The sequence below is a fragment of the Mesoplodon bidens genome, assembly GCF_964165515.1.
Source record: "Mesoplodon bidens genome assembly, chromosome: 13".
NCBI lineage: Eukaryota > Metazoa > Chordata > Mammalia > Artiodactyla > Ziphiidae > Mesoplodon > Mesoplodon bidens.
Window position 1 is genome coordinate 19,808,056 of NC_138169.1, and position 24,375 is coordinate 19,832,430.

Sequence of the window (24,375 nt, forward strand, 5' to 3'; positions counted from 1 at the left end):
GTCTCTCCCTTCCTCAGCATCCCCCACTCGCACCCTGGGCCTCCCGCCCTCAGGAGTGGACAGAACCCAGGACTGGTTGGGAGGCCTGGGTTCCAGCCTTGGCTCAGTTTCCACCTCTCTGTGTGACCTCGACCAAGTCCCTATCCCTCTCTGGGCCTCCCTTTTCCCCCTCTGTAAAATGGGGACAACCAGGGCCTCCTTCCAGGGCTGCTCAGAAGCTTAACTGAGTCAGAAGGAGCTTGACTGAGCTGGGAGGGGCTGTGTGAGCCGATGGGAATCCTGAGTTGATTTATTTCCTTTATATGGAAGGATTTGGGGTGGGGAGGGCTCCCCCTCAGTGTGTGGTTTTGGGGAGGAACTTGTGCTCACATGACACACTCACACACACGCACACACCCAGTTCTGGGGCTTCATCTTTGCTCTTCCCACCACTCAGCGGAAAACCCCCAGGCTCAGAGCACCCCCAGGAGGGTGCAGGGTCCAGACCACTCAGCTAGATTAGGGAGGGGCCACCCCTGGGCCCGCCCCCCTGGAAGAGCCACTGGAGATGCTCCAGGCGGGGCCCCGGGACCTGAGCGGCAGCTTCCCCGCACCCTTGGCAGGGCCATCCTGCCAGCCCCCTGGCCACCAGCCGGCCCCTGAATGATTCATGCCACCTTGAACTTGACTCCTGGTGTGACAAGCCGAGCGGGAAGAGCCGCCCCCTCCAGAGGGAGACTGGAAGCGTGCACAATGCAGGCGGCATAAGCCCCAGGCGCCAGAAATGGAGTATTATTACTGCCCCAGCTTGCTGAAGCTCTTGCGGTACCTTTGGGTGAGTGCGGCCGTCCGGACCTGTATCTCCTTTTTCTTCTCCTCCTGACTCCTGCCAGCTTTGCTTCCTGGCTCTGTCTGGTCAGCAGTGTCTCTGTTTTCTTTAAGAAATGGTGGTGGTTTCGAGGAGGAGGAGGTGTTGGGAAAGGAATGGGGTTTGATTTGGGAGGCAGAGGGGACTCATAGAAGAGGATGGGGTCCTGCCCAGGGTGGATCAGTGGGCACGGCGGCCACCCATCCCGTCCTCGGAAAAACAGGAAAAACAAGGGGAGCGTTAGTGATCTTTCCAGAAATGGACATTTCTCTGATTTACAGGCCTGTTCTTTATTCTGAAATTACATCCCACTTGCTTTTGTGTGCATGTAAAAATGTCTCATCTTTTATGAGTTGGAAAGAGTAGATTTTGTTTTTCTTTCCGTGAACTTACTAAGCAAAAGTAGAAAGTTGGAACCCTCCCATTGCAGCCTCTCATCTATATAACAGAGGAAAAAAACAAAAAAAACCTCCAAACTTTTTTTTGGCAAAATGCCAAAAACAGGGAACCCACGTGGAAGTGCTTTGTGGGGTATAAAGTGCTTTTCAAATCTTGTTTTGACTCTGAGATTGATCTGCTGTGTGTCCGCAGACAAGTTGCTTCCCCTCTCTGGGCCTCTGTTTCCTCATCTGTGAAACTAAGGGGTGGGCAGTAGATGATGGTGGGTTATGTGACATTCATCAGGGCTCCGTGAACAGAGGGGCTTAGCGGGGAATCGTCACAGGTGGGTCTCAGAGTTTTCCAGAACATTTGCCACCCAGCTGAGAATGCCCAAGAAAGTAAGACTTGGGAAATATTATTTTTCCCCCTGCTGAATGTTTGCAAATACTTCAAATGCCGAGTCACCCGGGGAATTTTCCGGAGCTCCTAAAAATACAACTTTAGGAAACATTGTCCTTCAGCCGCTCCCCACCCCAGCCCAAGTCCCCTGCAGCAGTTGAAAAACAGGAGACACCCCCCACCCCCGCTGAGTCCTTCTCCTTTGATCACTGACTTTTGATTATTGTCGTACTGTAAACGTAAGGGAAATTAACTGATTTATTTTTTTTAATTACAAAAATAATTTATGGGCATGGTAGAAAACTTGGAAGATATTGAAGAGCATGAGAAAGAAAATAAGCAGCCCATAATCATTTGTATTTGGGGATTCTGCTGCCCACTGGGGCCTCATGACCTTGATGTGCTGGACACACAGGCGCTGGGCTTCAGTGTTAGGGAGGCTGTGGTATTGTGATTTATAGTAAGAAATACATATTTGGTCTTTGTTCCTGTCTCTGGCACAGGGCTCCTAAAACCCTTGGTGTTTCTAAAGCGATAAAAGTGGTAAAGGTGTCTAGATATTCACACATGAGTTTATGTTAATGAGATGACTTTTGGCCTGCACCTAAGTAAGGGTGGGGGCTGGTTGCCAGGGAAACCAACCATGTGAGCTCTTCCTCTTTCCCAGGAAGCCACGTCAGATGGAGAGTGATCAGCTAAGCATCAATTATTGTAAGGGTCCTGATGGGCGGGGGGTAGCCCTCCCCATCCCTGCTGTAGACTCACGTAGCACAGAATATACATTCACCCATCACTCCATCCTCCTGGGCCACTAACTGCTCTCAGTTTTCTGCTCCATGTCACCTCTTCATAATGTTTCAAAATTTTGGAATACTTTTAGATTTACAGAAAAGTGGCAGAGATGGTTGGGGAAGTCCCTGTATACCCTTCACCTAGCATCTTACTGTAACAACCATAGTGTATTGTCCAACGTAAGAAATTACCATTGGTGCAGTACTATCAACTAAATAGGCTTTATTCCAGTGGTTCTCATCCAGGGACGACCTTCAGGGGACACTTGGCAATGTCTGGTGACATTGTTTGTCGCAGCTGGGGCGAGGGGGTGCTGGTGGCATCTTGTGGGTGGAGGTCAGGGATGCTACTAAAGATGGTACAATGCACAGGGCAGTCTCCCACCCCCCAAACAACCACCACCAACAGTGACCCGTTCCCAACAGCAGTCGCACCAAGGCTGAGAAAGCCTGCTTGATTCGGATTTCACCAGATTATCCACCCATGTCCTTTCTCGGTTCCAGGATCCAACACGGGGCCCACGTCGTATTTTGCCTCTAAATTTCACCCATCGCAGCGAACGAACAAGTGTAGAATATGCACGTCTCACTTTATGTGCCCACTGATAAGGGGAACATCTGTCCACATCTGGAAGCCCTCTGTAAACGTGTTGCTTAGTGACCGCTAACTACCTGCACTTGTCGTCAGCCTTGATTTATCAGCCGTTCTCCCACGGTTGGACACCCGGGTTACTCCCAGGCACTCACTACACGCACAACTTAGGGATCGTCATTCTCAGCCTTAAATCTCTATTCACTTTTCAGGTTCTTTCCTAAGTCAGCTTAGAATTGGGGCCAAGCGTGGGCTGCAGCAGGTTTCTGCAGAGTTGGTCTTTTGTCGGTGGGGTGTCGGTGGTCTCCTGTTGGTGGCCCGCGTCCCCCACATAGCTGCAGTTCTGTTCGGGGCGGGAGGGGCGCTGCCCCCACCATCAAGCCCAGTCACTGCCCAGCATCAGCTGGGAAGTGGGGGAGGGAGATTAAGTTTCTGCTTTAAATCATTAGTAACTGTAGCTGGTGGCTACCCCTGCCATGGCTGTTTTGAGTTACTTAATCTCCTTTGTTGCCGAGATAACCCAGCCGGCCGGTCCCAAGGCTGGTGGCCTTGCTGGGGCACTAGCAGCAAGTTGGTTGCTTATGGTTGTCAGTTGCAACAATAATAACAACAATGGCCACCGTCACCACCACCATTCCAACTGAGCGCTCCCAGCGTCCAGGGCCCGTGCCTTTCATGGTTATCTCATCCTCACGAGAAACCAGAACCTTATGTGTGGGTCTCATTATTATCCCCATTTTGCAGTTAGGGAACCTGAGGCTCAGAGAGGTTAAGCTGCTCACTGAAGGCCTCCCCAGCTAGGAGGTGTCAGAGCCTGTATCTGAGTGCGGGTCTCCCTTTATGACATTTTAGCTACTTCATTGAGTCTGATCTTCTGTTTCTCAGATGGGGAAACTGAGGCCCACGGGTTGAGGTGACTTGCCAGCCTACAGGAAATCCTTCGACCTGTATCAACTTTTGAAAAGTGGAGGATTATAGAAAGATGTTGCACTGGGCCAAGCTGGGCTCTGGAGGGGAGAGCCCTGGCTTAGAATCCCAGCTCCACCAACAGCAAGTCACATTGCCTCGCTGAGCCTCAGTTTCCCCATCTGTACATGGATTGTGCTGAGGATTAGCTAAGACAAGGGGCATTAGTATCCCTGGCACAGGGCTGGACTCAAAGGAGGCACTCACCATCTAGATGTTCTTGTTTGGGGGTGGCGGGAGGGTTCTGATAGAATGGGAGACACCCCCCCAGACTTTCCCTGGCTCCCCAGAGGCTGCCTGTCCAGCCAGCCCAGAGAGCCTGAGCGCTGACTCCTGGCTGGCCACCTTCCTTGACTCCATGTCACCCACAGCCAAGAGGGTTGCCAGAGTGTCACTTCTGACAGCTTCTTCAGGAAGAGGCTATGTGACGTGGAGACCAAGCCCAAGGGCGGACCCCTGTGCTGTTGGTGGCGGGTCCCTTTCCTGCCCCTTTCAGACGCCTCCTTCCCAGGGTCTGTGGTCCGATGGCTCCATCTCCGTGCAGTTAGAGGGAAACCACTTTGTTTTCCATGGTGGTTGCTGAGCTTCATCTCCCTGCCTTCGACTCCATGGCCAGATTTTTTTTTTTTTTTTTTTTTTGGTGGCAAAATGTCCAAATGTCTAAATGTGGTTAGACTGGCCGTTCTCTCCCCAGGGCCTCCTTGTTGCCTGGTTACTCAGCTTTGTCCCTCACTCAGCCTGTCATCACCTCCAGGAATAATAATACCAGTCATGAGACAGTGACGTGCATTCCTCTCTCACCCTCCAAACACTTGCACGTGTGGCATCACAGTTAATCCTCCCAACAGCCCCGAGAGCCGGGTATTATTATTTTACAGATGGGAAGCCTGGAGCTCCAGGGGGTTGAGTGCCCACCTGATATGGACCAGCTGGCAAGGGGCAGAGCTGGGGTTTGAACTCGGGAAGTCTGGCACCAAAGCTAATGTGCTTGGTTATGGCATGCGGCTTCCCTCAGGCAGGAAGGATGCTCATCTTCACCCAGCCCCGGGCACGGTGCCCAGCACATAGTAGGTGCTCAGTAGACACAGCGTGTGGAAGGCGTGGTGAGGACTGGATGGCTGTGGGCTTTATCGGGGCGCCTAGCACTCCACACACACTTGTCCACTATTACCATTGCTGCTGCTGTTATTTTTACTACCTGCTTCTGAGTCTCAGATCTTGGCGGTCTCACTCTGTGCTAAGGGTCTGGTTTGGCTTTGCAATGTCTGTGGCTGAAATAGGAGAACTGGCTATTTTTGTGCTGTTGGAGCCAGGGCTGAGGCTTGGGCCACAGGCAGCTTGTGTCATGAGACTCGAGGCCCGGGTGCCTTGTAAGCCCAGTTGCAGGGCAGAGAACTGGGGTCTTGGTGTCACAGCCTCCTGGCTTCCAGTCCCCACCGAGCAGCTTGCTAATGGAGTGGAGAGCTTCAGGCAAATCTGACCTCTCAGAAAGTCAGTTTTGTTGTCTGTAGAGTGGGAATGATAATAACATCTCCCTCGTGGGAGGTCTTGAGGACTCAGTGAGGCAATGCCAACAAGCCTAGGGCACAGTCGGTCCTGGATAAGTGTTAGCAGCCGATGCCAGTGTAGACAGCTAATGGGTCCTCGATTCAATTCAATTAAACGCCTGTGGCAGGGCCCGCTCTCAGTGTCTGAGATAATCCGTGAGCCAGAAGGTCAAAGATCCCTGCCTCGGGGACTAACGTTCCAGTGGGGGGGCTCAGGCAGTAAACAATGGGCATGTTACACAGGAACACTGTATAGTATGTCAGGCGTCCGGGCGGCCGGAAAAAGAAGGAAGTAAGCGGGTGAGAAGCTCAGGAGGGCTTGGGTGGGTGGGCATGCCCCGAGAAGGTGACACTGGAACCGAGACTTTGGAAGAGGGGAGGGAGTAGGCCCAGGGAGGTTGCGGGAAGAGGCAGCAGCCAGTGCAAAGGCCCTGAGGTCCATGTGTGCACAGGCGGTTCTGTGGAACCAGGAGGAGGCCAGTGTGGCTGCAGCAGAGAGTGAGCGAGGGGATGGGAGTTGTCAAGGTCATGCAGGGCCCGGTAGCCACTCGGAAAACTTTGCCTTGTGCTCTGAAGGGGACGGAGCAGTGAAGGGTGTTCGCTTGGAGTGGGAGGGACACAGTCTGACTTGGGTTTTGAACAGACAAAGGCAGAATCAGGGAGACCAGCGAGGAGTCTCTGCAGTTGTCCAGGTGGGAGATGACAGTGCCTCAGACCAGGGAGGTGATGAGAAGTGGACAGATTCTGGATCTGCTCTGAAGGCCAAGCCACGGGATTCGCTGATGGGTTGGGTGTGGGTGAGAGAGTCACACGGACACTGAGGATTTGGGGGCTGGCGAAGGGAAGGATGGAGCTGCCGCTGGCATCCGTTAGGAAAACTGCAGAGGGAGAGGGTCCCGGGGGCAGATCAGGATTTGGCTTTGACTTGTAGAGTTTGAAATGTCTGTTAGACATTCCCCATCCTTTCCCCAGCCTCTCTCTCCCTGTCTGTATAACGGAAGATAATTCCTGACCTGCCCGTGTCTGAAGGATGTTGAGATGCTTTGGTGGAAATTTGAAAGGACCTCCAAGGAGAATGAAAATGCCAAGCCCATGCCAGGAGGTTCTTAGCCCCTGAGATGTTTCACGCTGATGGGCTGAAGTGAACAGCGTTCCCTACTCTCCGACGGAGGTCTCTCAGGCTGGCAGCCCTTGCTGTCCCAAAGGAGCCGTTGCTGGGTTTCAGACATTCCAGGGATTAGAGCCATTAGAAGGGACATGCCAGTCCTATGACTGCAAAAGGAATGATAAATGCAAGGTAGAAGCTCTGGAGGGGTGGGAATGTGGGCAGAACACTTCCGGGAGCCAGGAGTCTGGGGTGTAATTGTTGTGTGACCCTGAGGCAATTGCCTGCCCTCTCTGGACCCCAGTTTCTCTGTTGGTATAATGAAGTATTGGGCCGGATTCTCCTTAAGGTTTTTGACTGTGCGCAGTCTCCCAATTCTAGGGATCCAGTAAAGAATAGAGCCTTGGGGTCAGACAGACCTGGGTTCGAATCCAGGCTTCCCTGCAGTGTGACCTTGAGCAGGTGGCTTCCTGTCTCTGAGCCTCAGTTTTCTCACCTGGGGATGAGTAATCCCCCTTTCTCAAATGGGGATTATGTCAGCATCTCACTGTGGAGACCAGTGAGGGGAGCACCTGGCACATAATAGGTACTAAATAAATGAGGGCCGTTATCTTTTTACATTCCTTCCCAAGGGAGTTATCCAAACTGACTTGATACAAGAAGTGGGCTGGGGGGCTCACTGGAAGAATGATTTCCAGATGGAGACGCTAGAGGGCACTCCTGTCCTAACAAATCACTTGAGCGGCTGCCTTTTTAAAGCAAGTGCAGGGCTACCCCATTTCCACACCTGAGCGTGTGTAACCCTCTCCAGAGAGGCAGGCGCTCTGATTATCTCCATTTTACAGATGGGGACACCAAGGAAACCTAACTTGTCCAAAGTCGCACAGAGGGGATGCCTCAGAACTGGGTTTCTAGGGCAGGGTTTTTCCCCGCTGGAGCCCATGGCCTCTCTCTGCCCCTCAGGTCTCCTGCCGCCTGAGTCCTAAGGCCAGTGAAGGCTAGGGAGTCACAGAAACGGCGTTGCCACCAAGATCAGTCTCGGTGGGATAAGCCAGGCCAAGGCCAGCCCCTGACCTCCAGTTATTTCAGCTGGAAAATCCAATATGAAGAGGGTGGGGTATAGTATGGAGTGTAAACGATGGAGCAGATTTTGCCAAGTTTTGCTAAATCCCAGGACGTTGGTCCTTGCAGAGAATCTGCGTCTATTTTTTTGGCATCAAATCTGGCCTCAGTCCCTCAGCAATGGAGGGATGAAAAGCTTGATGCCGGCCGGTGCCCGCTCTGCCACCCACTCTTGTCCCTGGTGGGCAAACGGAGTTTCCAGAGCTGAAAAGCCACGTGGATTTGGGAGTTTCAAACTGAATGAACACATGGCTTCTATCCTCGAGGCAGAACGGGTGAGTGGGGAGGCAGCCTGGGCTAGCGGGACAGCGTCACTGAATGGGGAGCCAGGACGCTGGGCTGCTGGGCTGTGGTCCTGGCCGTGAGACCTGGCTTGTGCTGGTCACTGCCCCTTTCCCGGCCCAGCGTCTTCACCTGTGGCATGCAGTCATCGGATCGTCTCAAAGTTGGCTTGCTGTGCTGTGCGCGTGTATTGAGTGCCTTTTCTGGGCTGGGCCCCGAGCTGGCTCTTAAAGCCTCAGTAGGACGGGGTGGGGGGGGCGGGGGGGCGGGGGCAGGACATTTAGGTGACGGGACCAGCATGTGTGGAGGCCTGGAAGTTCTGGAAGCTGTGGGAGGTTTGAGGTGTCTTTGTTTGGAGCCAGAAGAACACAATGTAAGTATTTCCTCAAGGGTGGAGTAGTGCATGGATGAGAAGGCTGTCAAGGAATTTGGTCCAAATTAAGAAAACTCTGTGCTTTCTTTTTTTTTTTTTTTTTTTTTGCGGTACGCGGGCCTCTCACTGTTGTGGCCTCTCCCGTTGCGGAGCACAGGCTCCCGACGCGCAGGCTCAGCGGACATGGCTCACGGGCCCAGCCGCTCCGCGGCATGTGGGATCCTCCCAGACCGGGGCACGAACCTGTGTCCCCTGCATTGGCAGGCGGACTCTCAACCACTGCACCACCAGGGAAGTCCTGTGCTTTCTTTTTAAGAAAACCTGGTGGGGTGTTTTTTTTGTTTGTTTGTTTTTTTAAATTAATTTTTACTGGAGTATAGTTGCTTTACAACGTTGTGTTAGTTTCTGCTGTACAGCAAAGTGAATCATCTGTATGTGTACGTATATTTCCTCGTTTTTGGATTTCCTTCCCATTTAGGTCACCACAGAGCACTGAGTAGAGTTCCCTGTGCTATACAGTAGGTTCTCATCAAGGAAAACACGGTGCTTTATGTAGAAATTCTGAGGTAGGGAGGGACAGCTGTTTGCAGATGTATTCTGTTTAATGTCATATTAATATTTTGCATTAAGCCTACTTGTATTAATAAAATATAAGCACATTCATGTTAACATCATATTATCTCACAGTTACAATATAAATACGATAATATAGTAATAGGAGATCTTCATGTACCTCTTCCTTTGTGTCAGTGTATGTATTTGCTAGGGCCACCCTATCAAAATACCACAGTCTGGGTGGCTTAAACAACAGAAATTTATTTTCCCACAGTTCTGGAGGCTAGCTGCCCAAGATCAAGGTGTCAGCAGGTTTGGTTTCTCCTGAGGCCTCTCTTCTTGGCTGCAGAGGGCTGCCTCCTGGTTTGTCCTCACATGACCTTGCCTCTGTGCACCCCAGGTGTCTAAGTGTCCAAATTTCCTCCCTATAAGGACACCAGTCTCATTTTTACTTAATTATCTCTTTAAAGGCCTCATTTCCAAGCCCAGTCTCGTTCTGAGGTACTGGGATTAGGGCTTCAACATATAAATTTTGGGGAAACACAATTCAGCCTATAGCGGCCAGGCACTAGGCAAGGCACTTCATATTACTTCGTTTTATCCCTTACAACAGTCCTGGGAGAGAAACGCTAATATCATCCCCATTTTACAGATGATGAAACCGAGGCTCAGAGAGGTTATGTCACTTGCAGAAGATCACACAGCTGGTTGGCAGAGGAGCTGGGATTTGATCCCATGTTGTCTTGCCTTGGAGCCTGCACTATGCTAGTATATGTTTATAATTTGACTTGAATCCTAGGGAGGCCTTTTTTTTTTTTTAACCTCTCACATGCTATTGAATGTACCCAATATTTCCTCATTGCCTCTCTGTACTCTGCCCTGTCCTTGTTTTAGGTGTAATTGGAAAAGACTCAGAGGGGGAGCGAAGGCCCCTGCCAGACCCCAGTGCTGCCCCAGCTTGCCTGGGCCCTTGCTGGCCTGTTGGCCACCTTCCCAGGAGGGGCGTGCCGGGGGCTGCCTGCTCCCCGCTCTGCCCCCAGCCACCCGTGTTTGCCGAGAGAAGCCTGGGGCCCAGTGAAAGCAGCCTTTGTCCTCCAGCCGTTCCTCCCAGAGGGATGACCCTAAGTCCCAGCTTGGGAACAAAGCAGCAACCTGCCATGTGAGTTCAGGTCAGCACCAGTATCCTGTGGAGTCTCCCAGGCTAAACACGGTGCGGGGAGGGGGCGGCCTTGGCTATGGGGTTGCAAAGTTAGGTGGGATCCAGAAGGCGGGAGAGCACTGCTGTGTCCTGAGCGATGATACCAGGGGCTCCTGTGTGCACGGAACTTTACAGTTTATAAAGTTGTTCCATGCTTTTCCGGGTTGGTGGAGCCTCTCCGATTGTGCACATCATAAAGGGCAGGGACTCAGAGAGACAGGTAGTAGTTTTTATAAGGAACCACTTCAAAACATCGTGGTGTCAGCCAACCACTATTTACTCTGCTCATAACATTCGGTGGGTCAGGAAATCGGGTAAGGCTCCGTGGGATCCCCAAACAGCTGGGATCCCCAAACAGCTGGGGGCTGGAATCATCCAGAGGCCTCTTCACCCACCTATCTGGTGCCTGTGATGACTTGGAGGCCGGACTTTCTGGGACTGTTGTCCAGGCACCTGCTGTAGCTTGGGCTTCCTCACCACATGGAGGCTCAGGGCTCCCAGAGCAAGTGTTGTGGCCAAGAGGGCAGACCTCCATCGCCCCTTATGATGGACGCAGCCTCCGAAGTCACATAGCGTCACTTCTGCTGCTCTCTGTTGAGCGAAGCAGTCACCACCCCCCAAGATTCAGGAGGAGAGGACATGGATCCCCACCTCACAATGGAAGGAAAGTCAAGGAATGTGCAGCCATGTTTCAAAGCCGCCACAGCCAGAAATGAAAGTAAAATTACTAGGTAATGTTTATTGAGCACTTACTATGTGCCAGGCACTGTGCCAAGGGCTTCCCATGGATGAACCTACGAAAGCCTCCCCACAGCCCCAGGGGGCAGGGGATTCGGAGCCTGATGTTTTCCCATCAAGCTTTCAACCTGAACAGACGGAGAAACCCAGGGAGATCGACAGGGCTGCCATTTGTTTGGTGTTGAACATGTCACAGTGGGAAGTTGTGGGCTGGTTTGTTTTTTTTCCCCTTCCTCCTCTAAACTTAGAATATTCCTTGAGTTCTTGAAAATTCTCACTTAGCTGTCTGATTCATCTCCTCCTCACTCACCAATTCTTCCCTTTAGTGTTTATTTCGAGCAGTTTCTCTCTCCCTCCCGCATCACCCCTTCTCCACCCTGCAGCTCGTGGGAAGGGGCATAGCAAACTTCCCTGCTGCCGCCTCTCCCCGGGCTTTTGAGGAACCAGGGGGTGGGGCCTCGCGGTCCTGCCTGAGGATCCGAGCCATCACTCGGCCTCGTGTGTGCGCCGGCTTTGCTCTTCCTCCGCAGCCAAGTCTGGGGCTCACTCATCTGCCTCCCAAGGGTCTGATGTACAGTAGGTGCCCAATATATGTTTGGTGAACTGAACATGTAAATGATGGAGGAAGGAAGAACGGCTGGCTCTTCAGGGCGGAGGTTCTCTCCTGGGCACCTCTGCGTCCCTGGCACGCAGTCGGCACTCAATAAATGTTCACTGTACCAAATGAAGGAAAGAAGGAATGGGTGGATGAGACGGGGAGCAGCGACTGGGCCTTACATTTGTATCCTTGTCACGTAACGCAGTGCTGGACGCCCATTCATTCCCTCAGTGAATGAATGAATGATTGACTCCAGTGAACTCTCCACCAGGAGGGGATGTGTCTATTTCACATCTGTATCCACAGCCTGGCACACAGCAGGTGCTCAGCAGTGCCTGTGGAGCTGAATGAAAGAAAGAGGGAATGAAAAGAATGACCAAGTGAAACTTCCCATTATCAGGGACCCTGCCTTGTTCATCTCTGTCTCTCCAGCTCTCAGCACAGAGTCTCGAATACAGTAGGTGCTCATTCAGTGTTGAATTGAATGAATGAATGAGTGAATGAATGAAAAGAAACTTCTTGAGGGTAGGGACATGTCTTATTTGTTTCCCCACTTCCTAGAATGGGGCTTGGCACACAGTAGGTGCTCAGTAAATGTCTGTTGAACCGAACGCATGGATGAATGAGTGAGTGAGTACATAAGTGAGACTTTTGGAGCGTAGGGCCTGTGTCTTGTTCATTTCTTTCCTCAGGTCCTAATACCGGGTCAGGCATACAGCAGGTGCTTAGCAAATGCTTCCGCGCTGCCCCGACCTTTGCGGGAGTGTCCGTCCATCCCTGAGAATGGACTGAAAGGGGAGGCCGACTGGGGGCACCTCACCCGTCTCGATCGGCCCGCACCCTGCCCGCCGGGCCCCACGGCAGGGGCTTCCTGTTGTTCCCGTCTGCACAGGTGGACAGGAAGTCCCCGAAGGCCTGCCCGAGAGCTGCTTCCCATATTTCCTTCATGCCGGGCTGCCCTCAGTGGGACCCAGGCGCCACACCGGGCCCCAGCGCCGGCTGGCCGAGGAACAGTATCCCCCAGGGACCCCACTTCCTGACCACATTAGCACTTCTATTTTAGGGCCTGCTGAGTTTTTGCACAAGGCAAGTGAAGCCTGGGAGAATGTTCCACTCGGAGCCAGCCCCTAAAATCACCTTGTTCTTATTCTGGCCTGTTAACCCTCTCACAGCTGAGCAGCAGGAACAGAAGAGAGAGTCAAGGCTTTGGGGTCTGAGAGAGCAGGGTTCAAATCTACCTCTGTGACTTTCAAGTTGAGCCTCAGTTTTCTCATCCGTGAAATGGGCTTTATAAGTATCCACACACACCCTGCCCCTCCTGTTTTCCCATCTTGGCCACATGTCTGTTGCTCTTTCAAACTCCCTGTGCTGAGGCTGCCCACTCCCGGAGTTATGATTTCAGTAGATTCCCAGCACTGTGTTTAAAAAACTGTCTGCCCCGCTTGATTCTGAGAGGCAGTGGCTCAGGCTAGGTTCCCTAGAAACAGAGCTTGAGACGGGGATTCATGTGTCCACGATTTAGTGACGGAGAACTAGAGTCGGCCTGATCCCTGAGGAGTTCTGGAGGGGCGACAGTACCACAGTCAGTTCCTGCCTTGGAGAAGCAGGGTGGCTCTTCCTCCACCAGCTGAGGTCCGCTGTTGGAGAAGATAGGGCAGTGAGCGGTGGCATCCAGCACCCCAGAACCTGGGGGAAGGGGACCCCAGCCAGTATCGGGGGTCTGGGCGGGACACCAACAGCATCTTCTGCTGTCAGGCAGCCTGGAGAGTTATGGACCCAGTGCAGTGAGATGCTGGGTGTAGATTGGCTGGCATGGAGAAGTCGATGCCTACTAAGTAGTAACTTGGTAAAAATGAAGATCTGAAGAAGATAGAAGTGGGTATATGGGTATAATGATGCCGTTTGTTCCTCCAGCACGTACTGGTTGAGCGCGAGAGGCCAGGCTGTCAGTGGGCACACAGGTGTGGACCCCACATTCTGTGCCTCCAAGGAGGGGTGACACCCACATAAATGGATACATGGGTAATGGTGCTGTACCTGTGATGTCTCCACACATTGGTGGGGAGATTAGGCCCATTTTTAGAGGGAGGAAGTTTAACCCAGGCGATGGATGTCCAAACATTCAAAATAGTTTATTTTTCTTTGATTTGAGAAAGTAATACGAAGACACAGTGAACATTTCCAATAGTGCAAAATAGCATAGAGTTCTACAGAAAAATGTGTCTCCCTGCTACTGCCAACCTGCAGTCCCACCCTGCTAGAAACTGGTGACAGTTTCATGCGTCTCCTTGCAGAAATATTCTCTGCATACATAAGACTCTCTGTGCATGTATCTGTATTTCCTGTGTATATACACATATTTTTTAACACCAGTCAGACCTTGCTATATATAGTGTTCTATGTCCTGATTTTTCTTTTTTTCATAATGATGAGACCTTTCCCTCTCAGCACAGTAGGTCTATCTCATTCATTCTGATGGCTTTATATTTTTCCTCTCACCGTATTTATTGAACCAGTCCCCTCCCAATGGATATGTAGGTCATTTCCAGTTTTGGGCACCGTAAACAACACTGCAGCAAACATCCTTGTGCAAATGTCTTGGTGCCCTTGTGTGTTGCCTCTGTCTGCAGGGGAAATGCCTAGCCATGGACTTGCCAGGTCATTTGAAGCTTGAATAGGGTTTTCCAGGTGGGCTGGGGCTGGCAGGAGTGGGAGTGAGGCGGAATGGGTGGTATTCAGGTATGAAGAACAGCATGAGGACATACAGGAGCTGACAGCTGAGAGCAGGGTGGCCTGCCTCCATCACAAATATGGTCTGGGTTCCAGCCTGATGTTCAGATGCCACATCATCTGCCAGAGTTTCACTCCAGCTCTGAGAATCTGGGGATGTAGGTGGCTCCTTATGAGGGGTCTGACACCATGCAAGGCACTTTTTCTGTCTTCTCTTTGGGTTCACATGGCACATCGTCAAACAATACTGTTATCACAGTTTTATCATGGGCTCAGAGAGGTGCAGTGACTTGCCCAGGGTCACACAGCTAATGAATGATGGATCTACATGATCCCATAGGTCAGTCCTTCCACATATACCATGTTGCTCCCTCTCTTCCTTGCTAGGAATTCCTTACCAGGAATGCTCTTTCATTGGATGTCTATCCTGTTGGACCACAGCCTCCACGAGGGCAGGGATCTTCATCTGTCTCATCCCCTGCTGTGTCCCCACAGACCAGCACAGGGCCTGGCACACAGCAGGCATTTAATTAATGTTTGTTGAATGACCAAGTGAGCTAGTGAAGTTCTGGTCCATTCCATTACAAGCAAAACTTTTATTTGCTTATAATAGTATTTATGATGATGATGGTCTGGTTCCTCTTCTCAGAAATAGACTCACATTTTTTAAAGAAATGAAACATCTTTCTTTGCAAACCAGTTTATCTCATAGGAATCTGACATTTTGCATTTTTTTCCTCTGGGAGCCAAACAAGGATGTCTATTCTGTAGAATGTCACCAGAGAAAGGAATCTGAACATTTCCTTTTGGAAATTTCTGCATAAAAAGTTAAAGCGAGATGGAACTGTACGTGAAGATTTCAGTTGCCATGGCTACCGGATAACACAGGGAATAGTGTTCTTACATATGGTCTCCACTAGACCTTCAACCACTGTATCTCAGTTACAGAATTTTGGCTTTTAAGTGCGTTTAATGCAGTGAGGCTTTGAGAGGAGAGTCTTGCTGCTGGGTGTCCGCTGGCTGAAGTGCTTTAACCAGCAAGTATTTTTTTGAGCCTCTCCTGGGCCCCGTCCTTCGGGGCTTATCTTCATCACCATCCTGTGGGTGCTGGAACTACCACCTCCACTTCAGAGATGAGCACACTGAGCCCCATAGAGTTTTGTACGGTGTATATGTGTGTCCATTCACTGTTTATTTGTTCGTTCATTTATTCATTTGTTTATTCTCTCAACAACTATTTATTGAACCCCTTCTCTGTGTCAGACACTGGTCTAGGCACTGAGCATCCCTGCCCCAGCAGAATGTATGTTCCAGTGGGAGAGACAGATAATATATACAAAAAGTAAATGCTGATACATGTATGAAGACAATAGAACAGGATGATGTGGCAGCTGGGAGGAGGTGTGGCTGTAAAGGCCCCTAAAGGGATGTGGCTTTTGAGCAGAGATCTGAAAGAAGGAGCCCACCACATGGGGATCTGGAGGAAGAGTGTTTCAGGCGGTGGGAACAGCACATGCAAAGGCCCTGAGGCCAGAACCAGCTTGGAGGGGTTGAGGCCAATAGTGGGGTCAATATGGCTGGCCTGGTATTGAGCAGGGGGGTAGGGGGAGGCAGGGGGTGCCTGGAGGGCCAGGGCAGAGCGTTTGGAGTTTGCTCTGGTCTTAGTGGAGAGCTGAGGGCACGCTTTTGGTGGCTGCTGGTGGGATAGGTTGGAGATGGGGGCTGGGATCTGGTGCTGAGGAGGGATGTCGGGGTCAGGGTGGGGATGGGAATGGAGAAATCATCTGGTTCTGGCTGTAGTTTGGGGAGGGAAGAGGGAGGGGAGGAACAGGACCGTGGAAGGTTTCCAGTCTTCAGGCCAGGACAGCGAGGTGAGTGGAGGAACTTGTGTGGAGAAAGCAGACTTGGGGCCAGGCATCAAGAGTTTCCTCCTGGTGTCTTTGAGGCACATTTGAGGCACCATTAGATTTCCAAGCAGGGAGGGAGGTGGGATCGAAGGAGGTTTCCCTTTGGCTTTTGAAGATGAGTGATGTCGAGGCTTTCCTGATGGGCCTGGTCCAGTGGAGGGGGAGACTCGGATGCTGCAGGGGACAGAGGGGTGGTCAGCTGCAGGGGTGATGCCCTGGAGTTGGTAAGCAGGGTAAGAGGAGCGGCTGGCCTGGCAGCTGGAGGGAGGCAAGGCGGGCTCCCAGATGCGGGGGCCAGAGAGGGTGGGCTCACTCTCCTCTGATTGCTTTGATTTCTTTCAGTGAAGGGAGAGGGACTTACCAATTGGTGGAAAGAGAGAACTGATTGTGCTTTGGAGGCAGGCTCCTGGGTTCAAATCCAGCCATTTGTCCCCCAGCAAGTTGCTGAGCACAGACATGCACTGAGCACTTCCTACGTGCTAAGTGATCCCTCCACAGAGGTCACTATTATTATCCCCATTTACAGATGGATGAGGAAACAGAGGCTCAGAGAGGTGCAGCAGCTTGCCCAAAGTCACACAGCTCTTTGGCAGACAAGCCAGGTTTTGATGCTGTACAACCCGGGAACCAGGTCTAAGGCTCAGGTTTCTCATCTTTCAAGTGGAGACAAGACCACATGGGGCTGTTGGCAGAGCATCAGTGACCTAAAAGATACGGTGGCACCTGCCCTGCACCGAACGCCGTGCTCAGCCCACGGCAGGTCCGTGAGTGATGGCCACCCCGTCCTGGCCTGTTTCTGTTCACTGGGCCTCCAGTGAGTGCCACTTGCTGCTGGCATCTCGAGGCTGCACAGCATTTTCATTGCTTCCAGAAGTCCTTCTGCCAAGGGATCTCATTAAGTCCATTTTGAAATGAGAACACTTGGCAGGGAAGAGAAGGTAGTTAGCATATTTATTATTCAAATCTGAAATAACTTGTCTGGTAAGAATGGAGAGGCACCCGGATCTGGCCTGAAACCCCGCCCTCTTCCCCCCCCTGCCCTCGGGGGGTGCAGGGCCTGAGGGAGGAAGGCCGGGTTTCTGCCGGCCTGCTGGCAACTAGCCTGCCCCTGGGATCCAGTCCGATGCGGGAGGAGGCTCCGAAGCTGCAGGGCCAGACCTGTTCCCGGCCTGCTGCAGGTGGTGGCTGGAGAGCCGAGATGGGAATGCTTCCTTTTCTTTCTGGGATGAGTGAAAAAACAAAGTCTAGGGCTTCCAGGGAATTCCGTCTGGTGTGTGCCCTGGGTCTCATTAGATGGGAAGAGACCTGGCACCCCAGACACCAGCTTTGGCACCTGAGAAGTCCCAGAAGAGCCGTGGGTGCTCTGCACAGCCCACAGGGTCCTTGAGGCTGGATGAATTAAAGCCACTTGTCCCCGAGCTGTCCCAAAGGGCTGCCTCTGGGGCCTTATTTGCCAAGTTAGGAACGTGTCAGAGACCTGGTTTCTTGTCCTCGGCTGTATTATAGAGCAGGCAGAGCTGAACATCACCTTCACCCAAGACGCACGAGGTCTGGTGGGACCTCTGGCTTCTCAGGCTCCCACCTTCCCTCTTCCCGCTTTTCTGCTGGTCCCATTCGGCCAAGATTCACCCACCTCCTGTCCCTTACCCTCAGAACTCCACTTACTGTAAGAGCCACCACTGTTATTCTGTATGTGTGACAGCTTTGTTGAGATATAATTGACGTACAATACAACATACATATTTAAAGTGTGTAATTTGATGAGTTTTGACAGATGTGTATTCCCGAGGAACCACCATTACGAGGAAAATAATGAACACATCCTTCACCCCTAAGAATTTCCTCGTGCCCCTCTGTGATCCCTCCCTCCCTCCCTGCCCTCATGCAACTGCTGATCTGCTCTCTATCACTACAGATTAGTTTGCATTTTCTAGACTTTCATGTAAATGGAATTGGACACCGCACGCTCCTCTTCATCTGGTTTCTTTCACTCTGCATAATTATTTGAGATTCATCCGTGGCGTAGTGGGTATCAGCGGCTCATTCCTTTTTATCACTCAGGACTGTTCCACTGCATGGATGTACCAGTGTGTGTATCCATTCATCTGTTGACAGACATTTGGGTTGATTCCACTTTTTGGCTCACGTGAGTAAAGCTGCTCTGAACATTCTTGGTCAAGTCTCTATGTGGACACGTGATTTCATTTCTCTCGGGTAAACACCTAGGAGTGGAGTGGCTGGATCATATGGTTGGTGTATGTTAAACTTTTTAAGAAGCTGCCAAACTGTTTTCCAGTGTGGCTGTACCATTTTGCATCTCATTCCCTGAGAGTTTCAGTTGCCCTGCATCCTCACCAGCACTTGGTACACCGCTGTTATTTTATCAGTGAAGATGCTTTTGAAGATGCTGAAAGTAGCAAAAGAACCCCCTCCCCATAAAGATGGGTCAAACCATAAGGATGTCTATTACTTCACATAATTCACCTGATGGTAGAGGGGATGTAGTGCAGGGTTCATCACACTGTGGCCTGTGAGGTAAGAATGAGTTTTACATCTTTAAAAGATTATTTTAAAAAAATCCCCCAAACCAAAAAATACGTGACAGAGACCACACGTGGCTGGCAAAACCTAAAATATTTACTATCTGGCCCTTTAAAAAAGTTTGCCACATCCTGGATTAGTGGATCAACCCAGATTCTTTCCATTTTTCTATGCTCTCTTCAGCATCTTTTCCCCTCGTGGTCCCAAAATGACTGCCACAGTTCCAGCCATTCCTGGGAGACTTGACAATATCCAGCTAAGGAAGAGGGGGTGTATTGGGAGGAAGACTTCTCCTTGAGTATACCCAGCAGACTTCCCCCCAAAATCTCATTGGCCAGGATTTGGTCCCATCCCCATGCTATTGCTGCAAGAGAGAGTGGGAAGTTAGTAGCCAGCATTTTCAAGGCTTGGCCAGGAAAGAAGAATGCTGTTCATGGCTGTATTTTTCTGTGCCAGTTCTTTAATTAGTTTCCTGGTGCCCGATTGTCTTGAGTGAGTTTGAGCTGGTTATGAGGACCCTGTATGTCCCTGGCCTTGGTTCCTTCATCTGAGATTTGATGTCGCCTTTAAGGGCTGATGAGAACTGAATGAGATTTATGTAAAGTGCCTAAAGCGTTGCACATAGTCGGTGCTGGAGGACAGTGTGGTATAATGGTCGCCCAGGGTCCTTGCTGTGTGACCTTGGCCAAGTAGCTTGCCTTCTCTCAGCCTTACTTCTCTTGTCTGTAAAATGGGTATAAGATGGTCCCCCTCCTTACAGGGTGATGCTGAAGAGTCTGTGAATTATCTGATTCAAAGTGATCAGCCTGGGCCTGGCATGTGGTCAGGCCTTGATAAACACTAGCTGTGCACCAGGCCTCAGGATGGGCCCTGGAGATACAGAAGGGAATTGAAACAGCGCTGACCTTCCAGTATCTGCAGCCAGTGGGCAGAGGGGTGTGGAAATTAGCCCTTTTATTTATGGTTAAGAGAACGCTGTGATGGGGAAGCTCAGAGGTTGGGGAGCCTAGAGGAGGCACTGAGCTGAGTGGGAAGGGTAGCAGGGAAGGCTTCCTGGAGGTGGAGGCATCAGTGTGAAGTCTTTAAGGGTGGGTAGGAATTGACCAAGGAGGAGAGGAGAGGAGAGGATGGGACTGCAGTACAAATGTTATAGTGTTTCTCCCCTCCCTCTTATGTGCACCCCCCACCACTTCTCCTCCCCTCCTCGCCCCTTCTTTCTCTTCTTCACTTCATTCATTCATTCACCCATGCATTCAGCAAACACTTACTGAGAGCCTCCAGTGTGCTAGGCACAGGGACAATAGCAGATATTAAGACATCCAAGGTTTCTGCTCTCACGAGCCTTGGTTAGAGAGATCACATTAAATAAATGATCAGGAAAATACCAGGTAGTATAACAGAATGTAGGAAGGAAAGGGTGCTAAGATAGAGAGGGTCTGGCAGCTCCTTTGTGTTGGGTGGTTGGGAGGGAGAGTCTCTGAGGAGCTAAGATTCAGAAGTGAGAAGCATCATGGTGTGCGGGCTACAGTCAGTTTGGGGCTGCTGGGTGGTACCTTTCCCAGCAGGAGGCAGCTGGGTGGAGGGAGCTGGGGGTCTCACCTTCATCGCCCTGGCAATGGGAGGGTTCCAGACAGCTGTGAGTCCAGGCTGGCCAAGGTCCAGGAACTCTGAGGCTGCCAGAATATGCCTTGTGCCTACCAGGTGGGTACTGTGGGGGCCTACAGGGCAACACACTTTTGTCAAAATGCCAAGGCTGCCTGGCCGCCCCTCTTCCTGCCCTCCTGCCCAGCACAGCGTGGCTCCTGGAACAGTGTGGGCAGTGCAGAGGAGGGGCTCTCTACAAGCCGAGAAACGAGGCACAAGATAATAGACCTCTAGCAGGGTCGGGAGAAGGCCGTGCCTGTGTGGAGGCCTCAGCAAGCAGGGACCGAGTGGGGACCATTACTCACAGCAGCTCTGAGATGAGAGGAGGGTGGCCGAGGGCTGGCGAGCTGGGCAATGGGAATGATAGGGGTGGGCCTGGGAGGCCAGAGGCGCCGGCTCCCCAGCGCCCACTGTCCCCTTGCCCACCGAGCCACAGCTCTGAGAGCACAGGCCTCCAAGCCAGACTTCACCACCAAGTGACTGTGCAGCCTTCAGCCTCTGCTCTCGCTGCCTCAGTGTCCTCATCTGTATAATGGGGATAGTTGTTCTGCTCTCACGAGATAGAACACACATCACATAAACTTCAGCACCACCTGGGAAGGAGAGGGCCATTTTTATCCCATTTTAAAGACAAGGAAGGAGGGGCTCAGAGAAGGCAAGCCACTTGCCCAGGGTCACACCGTGGGGAGTCAGTCATGGGAGGCCTGCCCTTAACCATGTGTGTATGGGGATGACATGAGATGGCATAGGGCCTGGCCCGTCGTTGGTGCTTAGGAAATATTAACCGCGTCCTAGCAGTGTTTGAATAGATGTTGATTTGGCGTTTGGGAGAACATTTTTCTTCAAAAGTTTGTTCTCAAAACATGAACACTCCAGCTGCAGACCGCCCCGTGGGAATCTGACGCCATCCCACCTACCTTTGCCAGGGGCCTACTTTGTGCACCTTTACCTGGGAGGCAGGTGTCATGATTTCCATTTGTGAGATGAGGCACCACAGGCAAAAGGAGGCCACGTGAGTGCCCCAGACCACACGGTGTTTGAGTCCTCCTGGGACAGGTGGCCTTTGAGAGGAGGCAGCTGGGGTTTTGAGTTGGGCTCCCCGGCCTCCCAGAGAGGAGGGGAGCACTGCCCGGGGACCCCCAGTAATTGGGGGCAGAGCCTGGTGGCCTTAAGCCTGGGTTAGTGGGCCCAGGGCCCACCCTCTCCTCTCCATTCAGCCAGGGCAGGTGGGATACAGGGGGCTCTCCAAGGCCGCCCAGACCTGGGGGTCCTTGGAGCTGCCGAGGTGGCTGAGGCCATCTCAGGAAACCCTGTGCCTATCACAGTCAGGCTTCACTTGGGGTTCACGGCCGCCCGAGTCTGAAGAAGTGAAGCAGAGAGGAAGAAAGAGGAGCAGGGCCCTTATCCTGCCGCCACCTCTTCTGCACCCCAAATCCAGCCTTGTTCTGCCATGAACCGGGGTGCTCACAGAGAGAGGCAGGGTAGCCGGTGTTCAGGAGCCCCGACTTTGAGCTCAGCCTGACCTGGGCTTAAGCCATGCTCTGCACGCGGCAGCCATGTGACTCGGGCTAGGGTCTTCCTCATTCGGTGTCTCGGTGTCCTCATCTGTACAGCGGGGATTACAACCCTTCTGGCTTATGCAGGTCAGGGAGGTGATGGAGCGCACAGTAGGCCCTCGGCGACTAAGAGCTACTCCAGTTCATTACCATCCTTACTGCAAAGCCCAAATAAAACCGCTCTGGGGGCCAGGGATGGGGTCCCCAGCACCTGGCACAGCGCTTGGCACATAGTAGGTCCTCATTCAAGTGCTTGTTGAAGTCAGAAGGGAGGAGGGAGGGAGCAGGGAAAGGAAGCCTTCTCATTCCTCCAGCCTTTTATTATCCTCGGGGAGAGCCTTCAAATCTTAGGGTGTTGCTTAGGGGGCACTTAGCCCAGGATAGCAGGCTCACTGCTCAGGGATAAATTTCCTAGGGCACATCATGAATCCCTTGTCCCACCTTTAATTCTTGTTCCCCAAGAACATCTTGCTCTCTTTCACTAACTGATCCAAAAATGTGGAATTTCAGCTGCTCTGGTGGAAAGAGACGTGTTGTCCAACCCCAGGCAAGGCGACCAGACAAAGACCCCAGTAGGGTCCCCTTCTCCTTCCCAGAAAGCCCGAGGAGCGTGTGGCAGCGTTCCGGAAACCACTGCCCCAGAGCCACTGGGCAGCCAGCAGCATGAATCAGGCGGGGCCCTCAGCCCAGCCTGCTTCCATTTTTGAGGAGGCCAGGGCCTGCAGCTTTATTAGACACCTAGCTCTTCAAAGAGGGGCTGTAATTACAGACTGGCCTTGCCACGCAAGGCGGGGCCACACAGCGGGCTCTCCCCAGTGTGGAAAATGCTACTTTCCACTTGAGCTCAGGGTGGGGCCTGATAAAGCAGGGAGATGAGTTCCTGGCTGTTTCTAGAAAGATTTCCTTTCCAGATGGTTTTTATTTCTCCCCCTCCCCTTCCAAGGTTAATTAAGGGCATCTTAGGTCATTAAAATGACTATTTGAATAAGAGTGTGATAAATGAACACAAGGAAATAGTCTTGGGCTTGGTTTATAAATAATCTGGGATTGACTTGTCAGATCAAGTTATTTCTGTTTTTTTTTGTTGTTCCCATATCAGAATTCTTTTCCCTGTTGCCTTGGAAACAAGCCTAGGGAGAGGGATGCTGGGAGTTGTATGACTGGGGTTCAAACCTCAGTGATTCCCTCATTTCACACGGTGGGCACGTCAAGTGCCTGCTGAGTGCCAGATGCTGAGATTCAAGGGTGAACAGGACACATACCTGCTGCCCCTGGTCTCAGAGTCCAGTGGGGAGACTGATGGGTAAATTGAGTTACAGCTCAGATTGTTAATGATGATTGGGGGTCATACGGCGAAGTGGGGGCCCAGAGGTGATCACCCCCCACCGGGGGGCATGAAGAATCAGGGGAGGCTTCTTGGAAGAGGGAGTACCCTAAGCTGAGCTGTGAAGGACAATAGATGCTGACCAGGTGAGGAATGGGTAGAATGGTGTCCTAGCCAGAGGGAACAGCATGTGCAAAGGGCTGAACAAGAGGCAACAGAGCACATCCTTGAGACCTTGTCAAAGTCCAGATCGTGAGCGACTCCTATGGAAGATCATGGCTCCTGACATAGATTTATTGTGGGTCTGGGACAGCCATCTGCCTGGGCCTGGTTCTTCAATGAAATGAGAAGTTTGGCTGTTGGTCAGCTCTCCAAAACCTTTGCTCCATCCCATGGGGAGAGAAAACAGGTTTAAGCTGGGTCAACAAGTCAGCCCTTCCCACATATGGTCCCTGGAATTAGTCTCTAGGCCAGTTGTCAAGAAAGGAAACTGTTTGATTTACAACCAGACAAGTCCTTCTGCAGGCATTTCCTGACCCAAGGAGGTCTGAAGACAACCAGAGAAGTGTGTGGAACAGTTACTGCCCTCGTGCATGGGGCTTGGGACAGAGTTGGCTATTTTAAAGGGTCTTAGAGGTGTGGATAGAGTCTGGCTTCTGCCCTAGAAGGAGGAGGGCTTTGGAATCAGACAGGTCTGGGTTAAAGTCCCAGAACCCCACTTGCCAGCTCAGTGACCTTGAGCAAATACCTTCAGCTCTTTAAAACCTCACTGCCCTTCTCTGGAAAATGGGGATAATTAATAACAGGACTCACTCTGTAGGGTTGTTGTGAGGGTTATGTGAGGTGAGGTGTATGGGTGACCAGTTCCTGGCACACAGCAAATCCTCAATTAATGGTTATTATTATTTCTACCACACCCCCTTCCTTATCAGTATAACATTAGTATATTTCGAGGCCCAGGATGCCTACTTCTGGAATGTCCAATCTTTTGGGAAACAGGATGTGCAGAGAGTCATGTAATTGAGACCTCCTGGGGGAGATTTGGAAAAGACTGAAGTTGCTGAAGGTGGTCATGGGGTGCGGGGACATCCAATAGAGGTGGAGAACAGGGGAAGGCAGCTCTAGGCAGGGATACAGGCGATACAGCATGTGAAAAAGCCCAGAGGCAAGACTGAATAC

The 24,375-nt window shown here is 51.7% G+C and overlaps 1 protein-coding gene across 3 annotated transcripts in view; it reads left to right on the forward strand.

Moving 5' to 3' along the window:
* Positions 1-24,375, forward strand: part of KIAA1671 — a 188,594-nt gene that overhangs the window by 93,545 nt on the left and 70,674 nt on the right. The window contains exon 1 of one of the 3 annotated variants that reach the window (XM_081252308.1): positions 413-814. The exons of the other annotated variants lie outside the window; for them this stretch is intronic. Coding sequence (XP_081108434.1) covers positions 764-814 — 51 coding nt within the window. The 5' untranslated portion in view covers positions 413-763. Of the gene's footprint in view, positions 1-412; positions 815-24,375 lie in introns of those variants that run through there. 3 annotated transcript variants of the gene reach the window in all.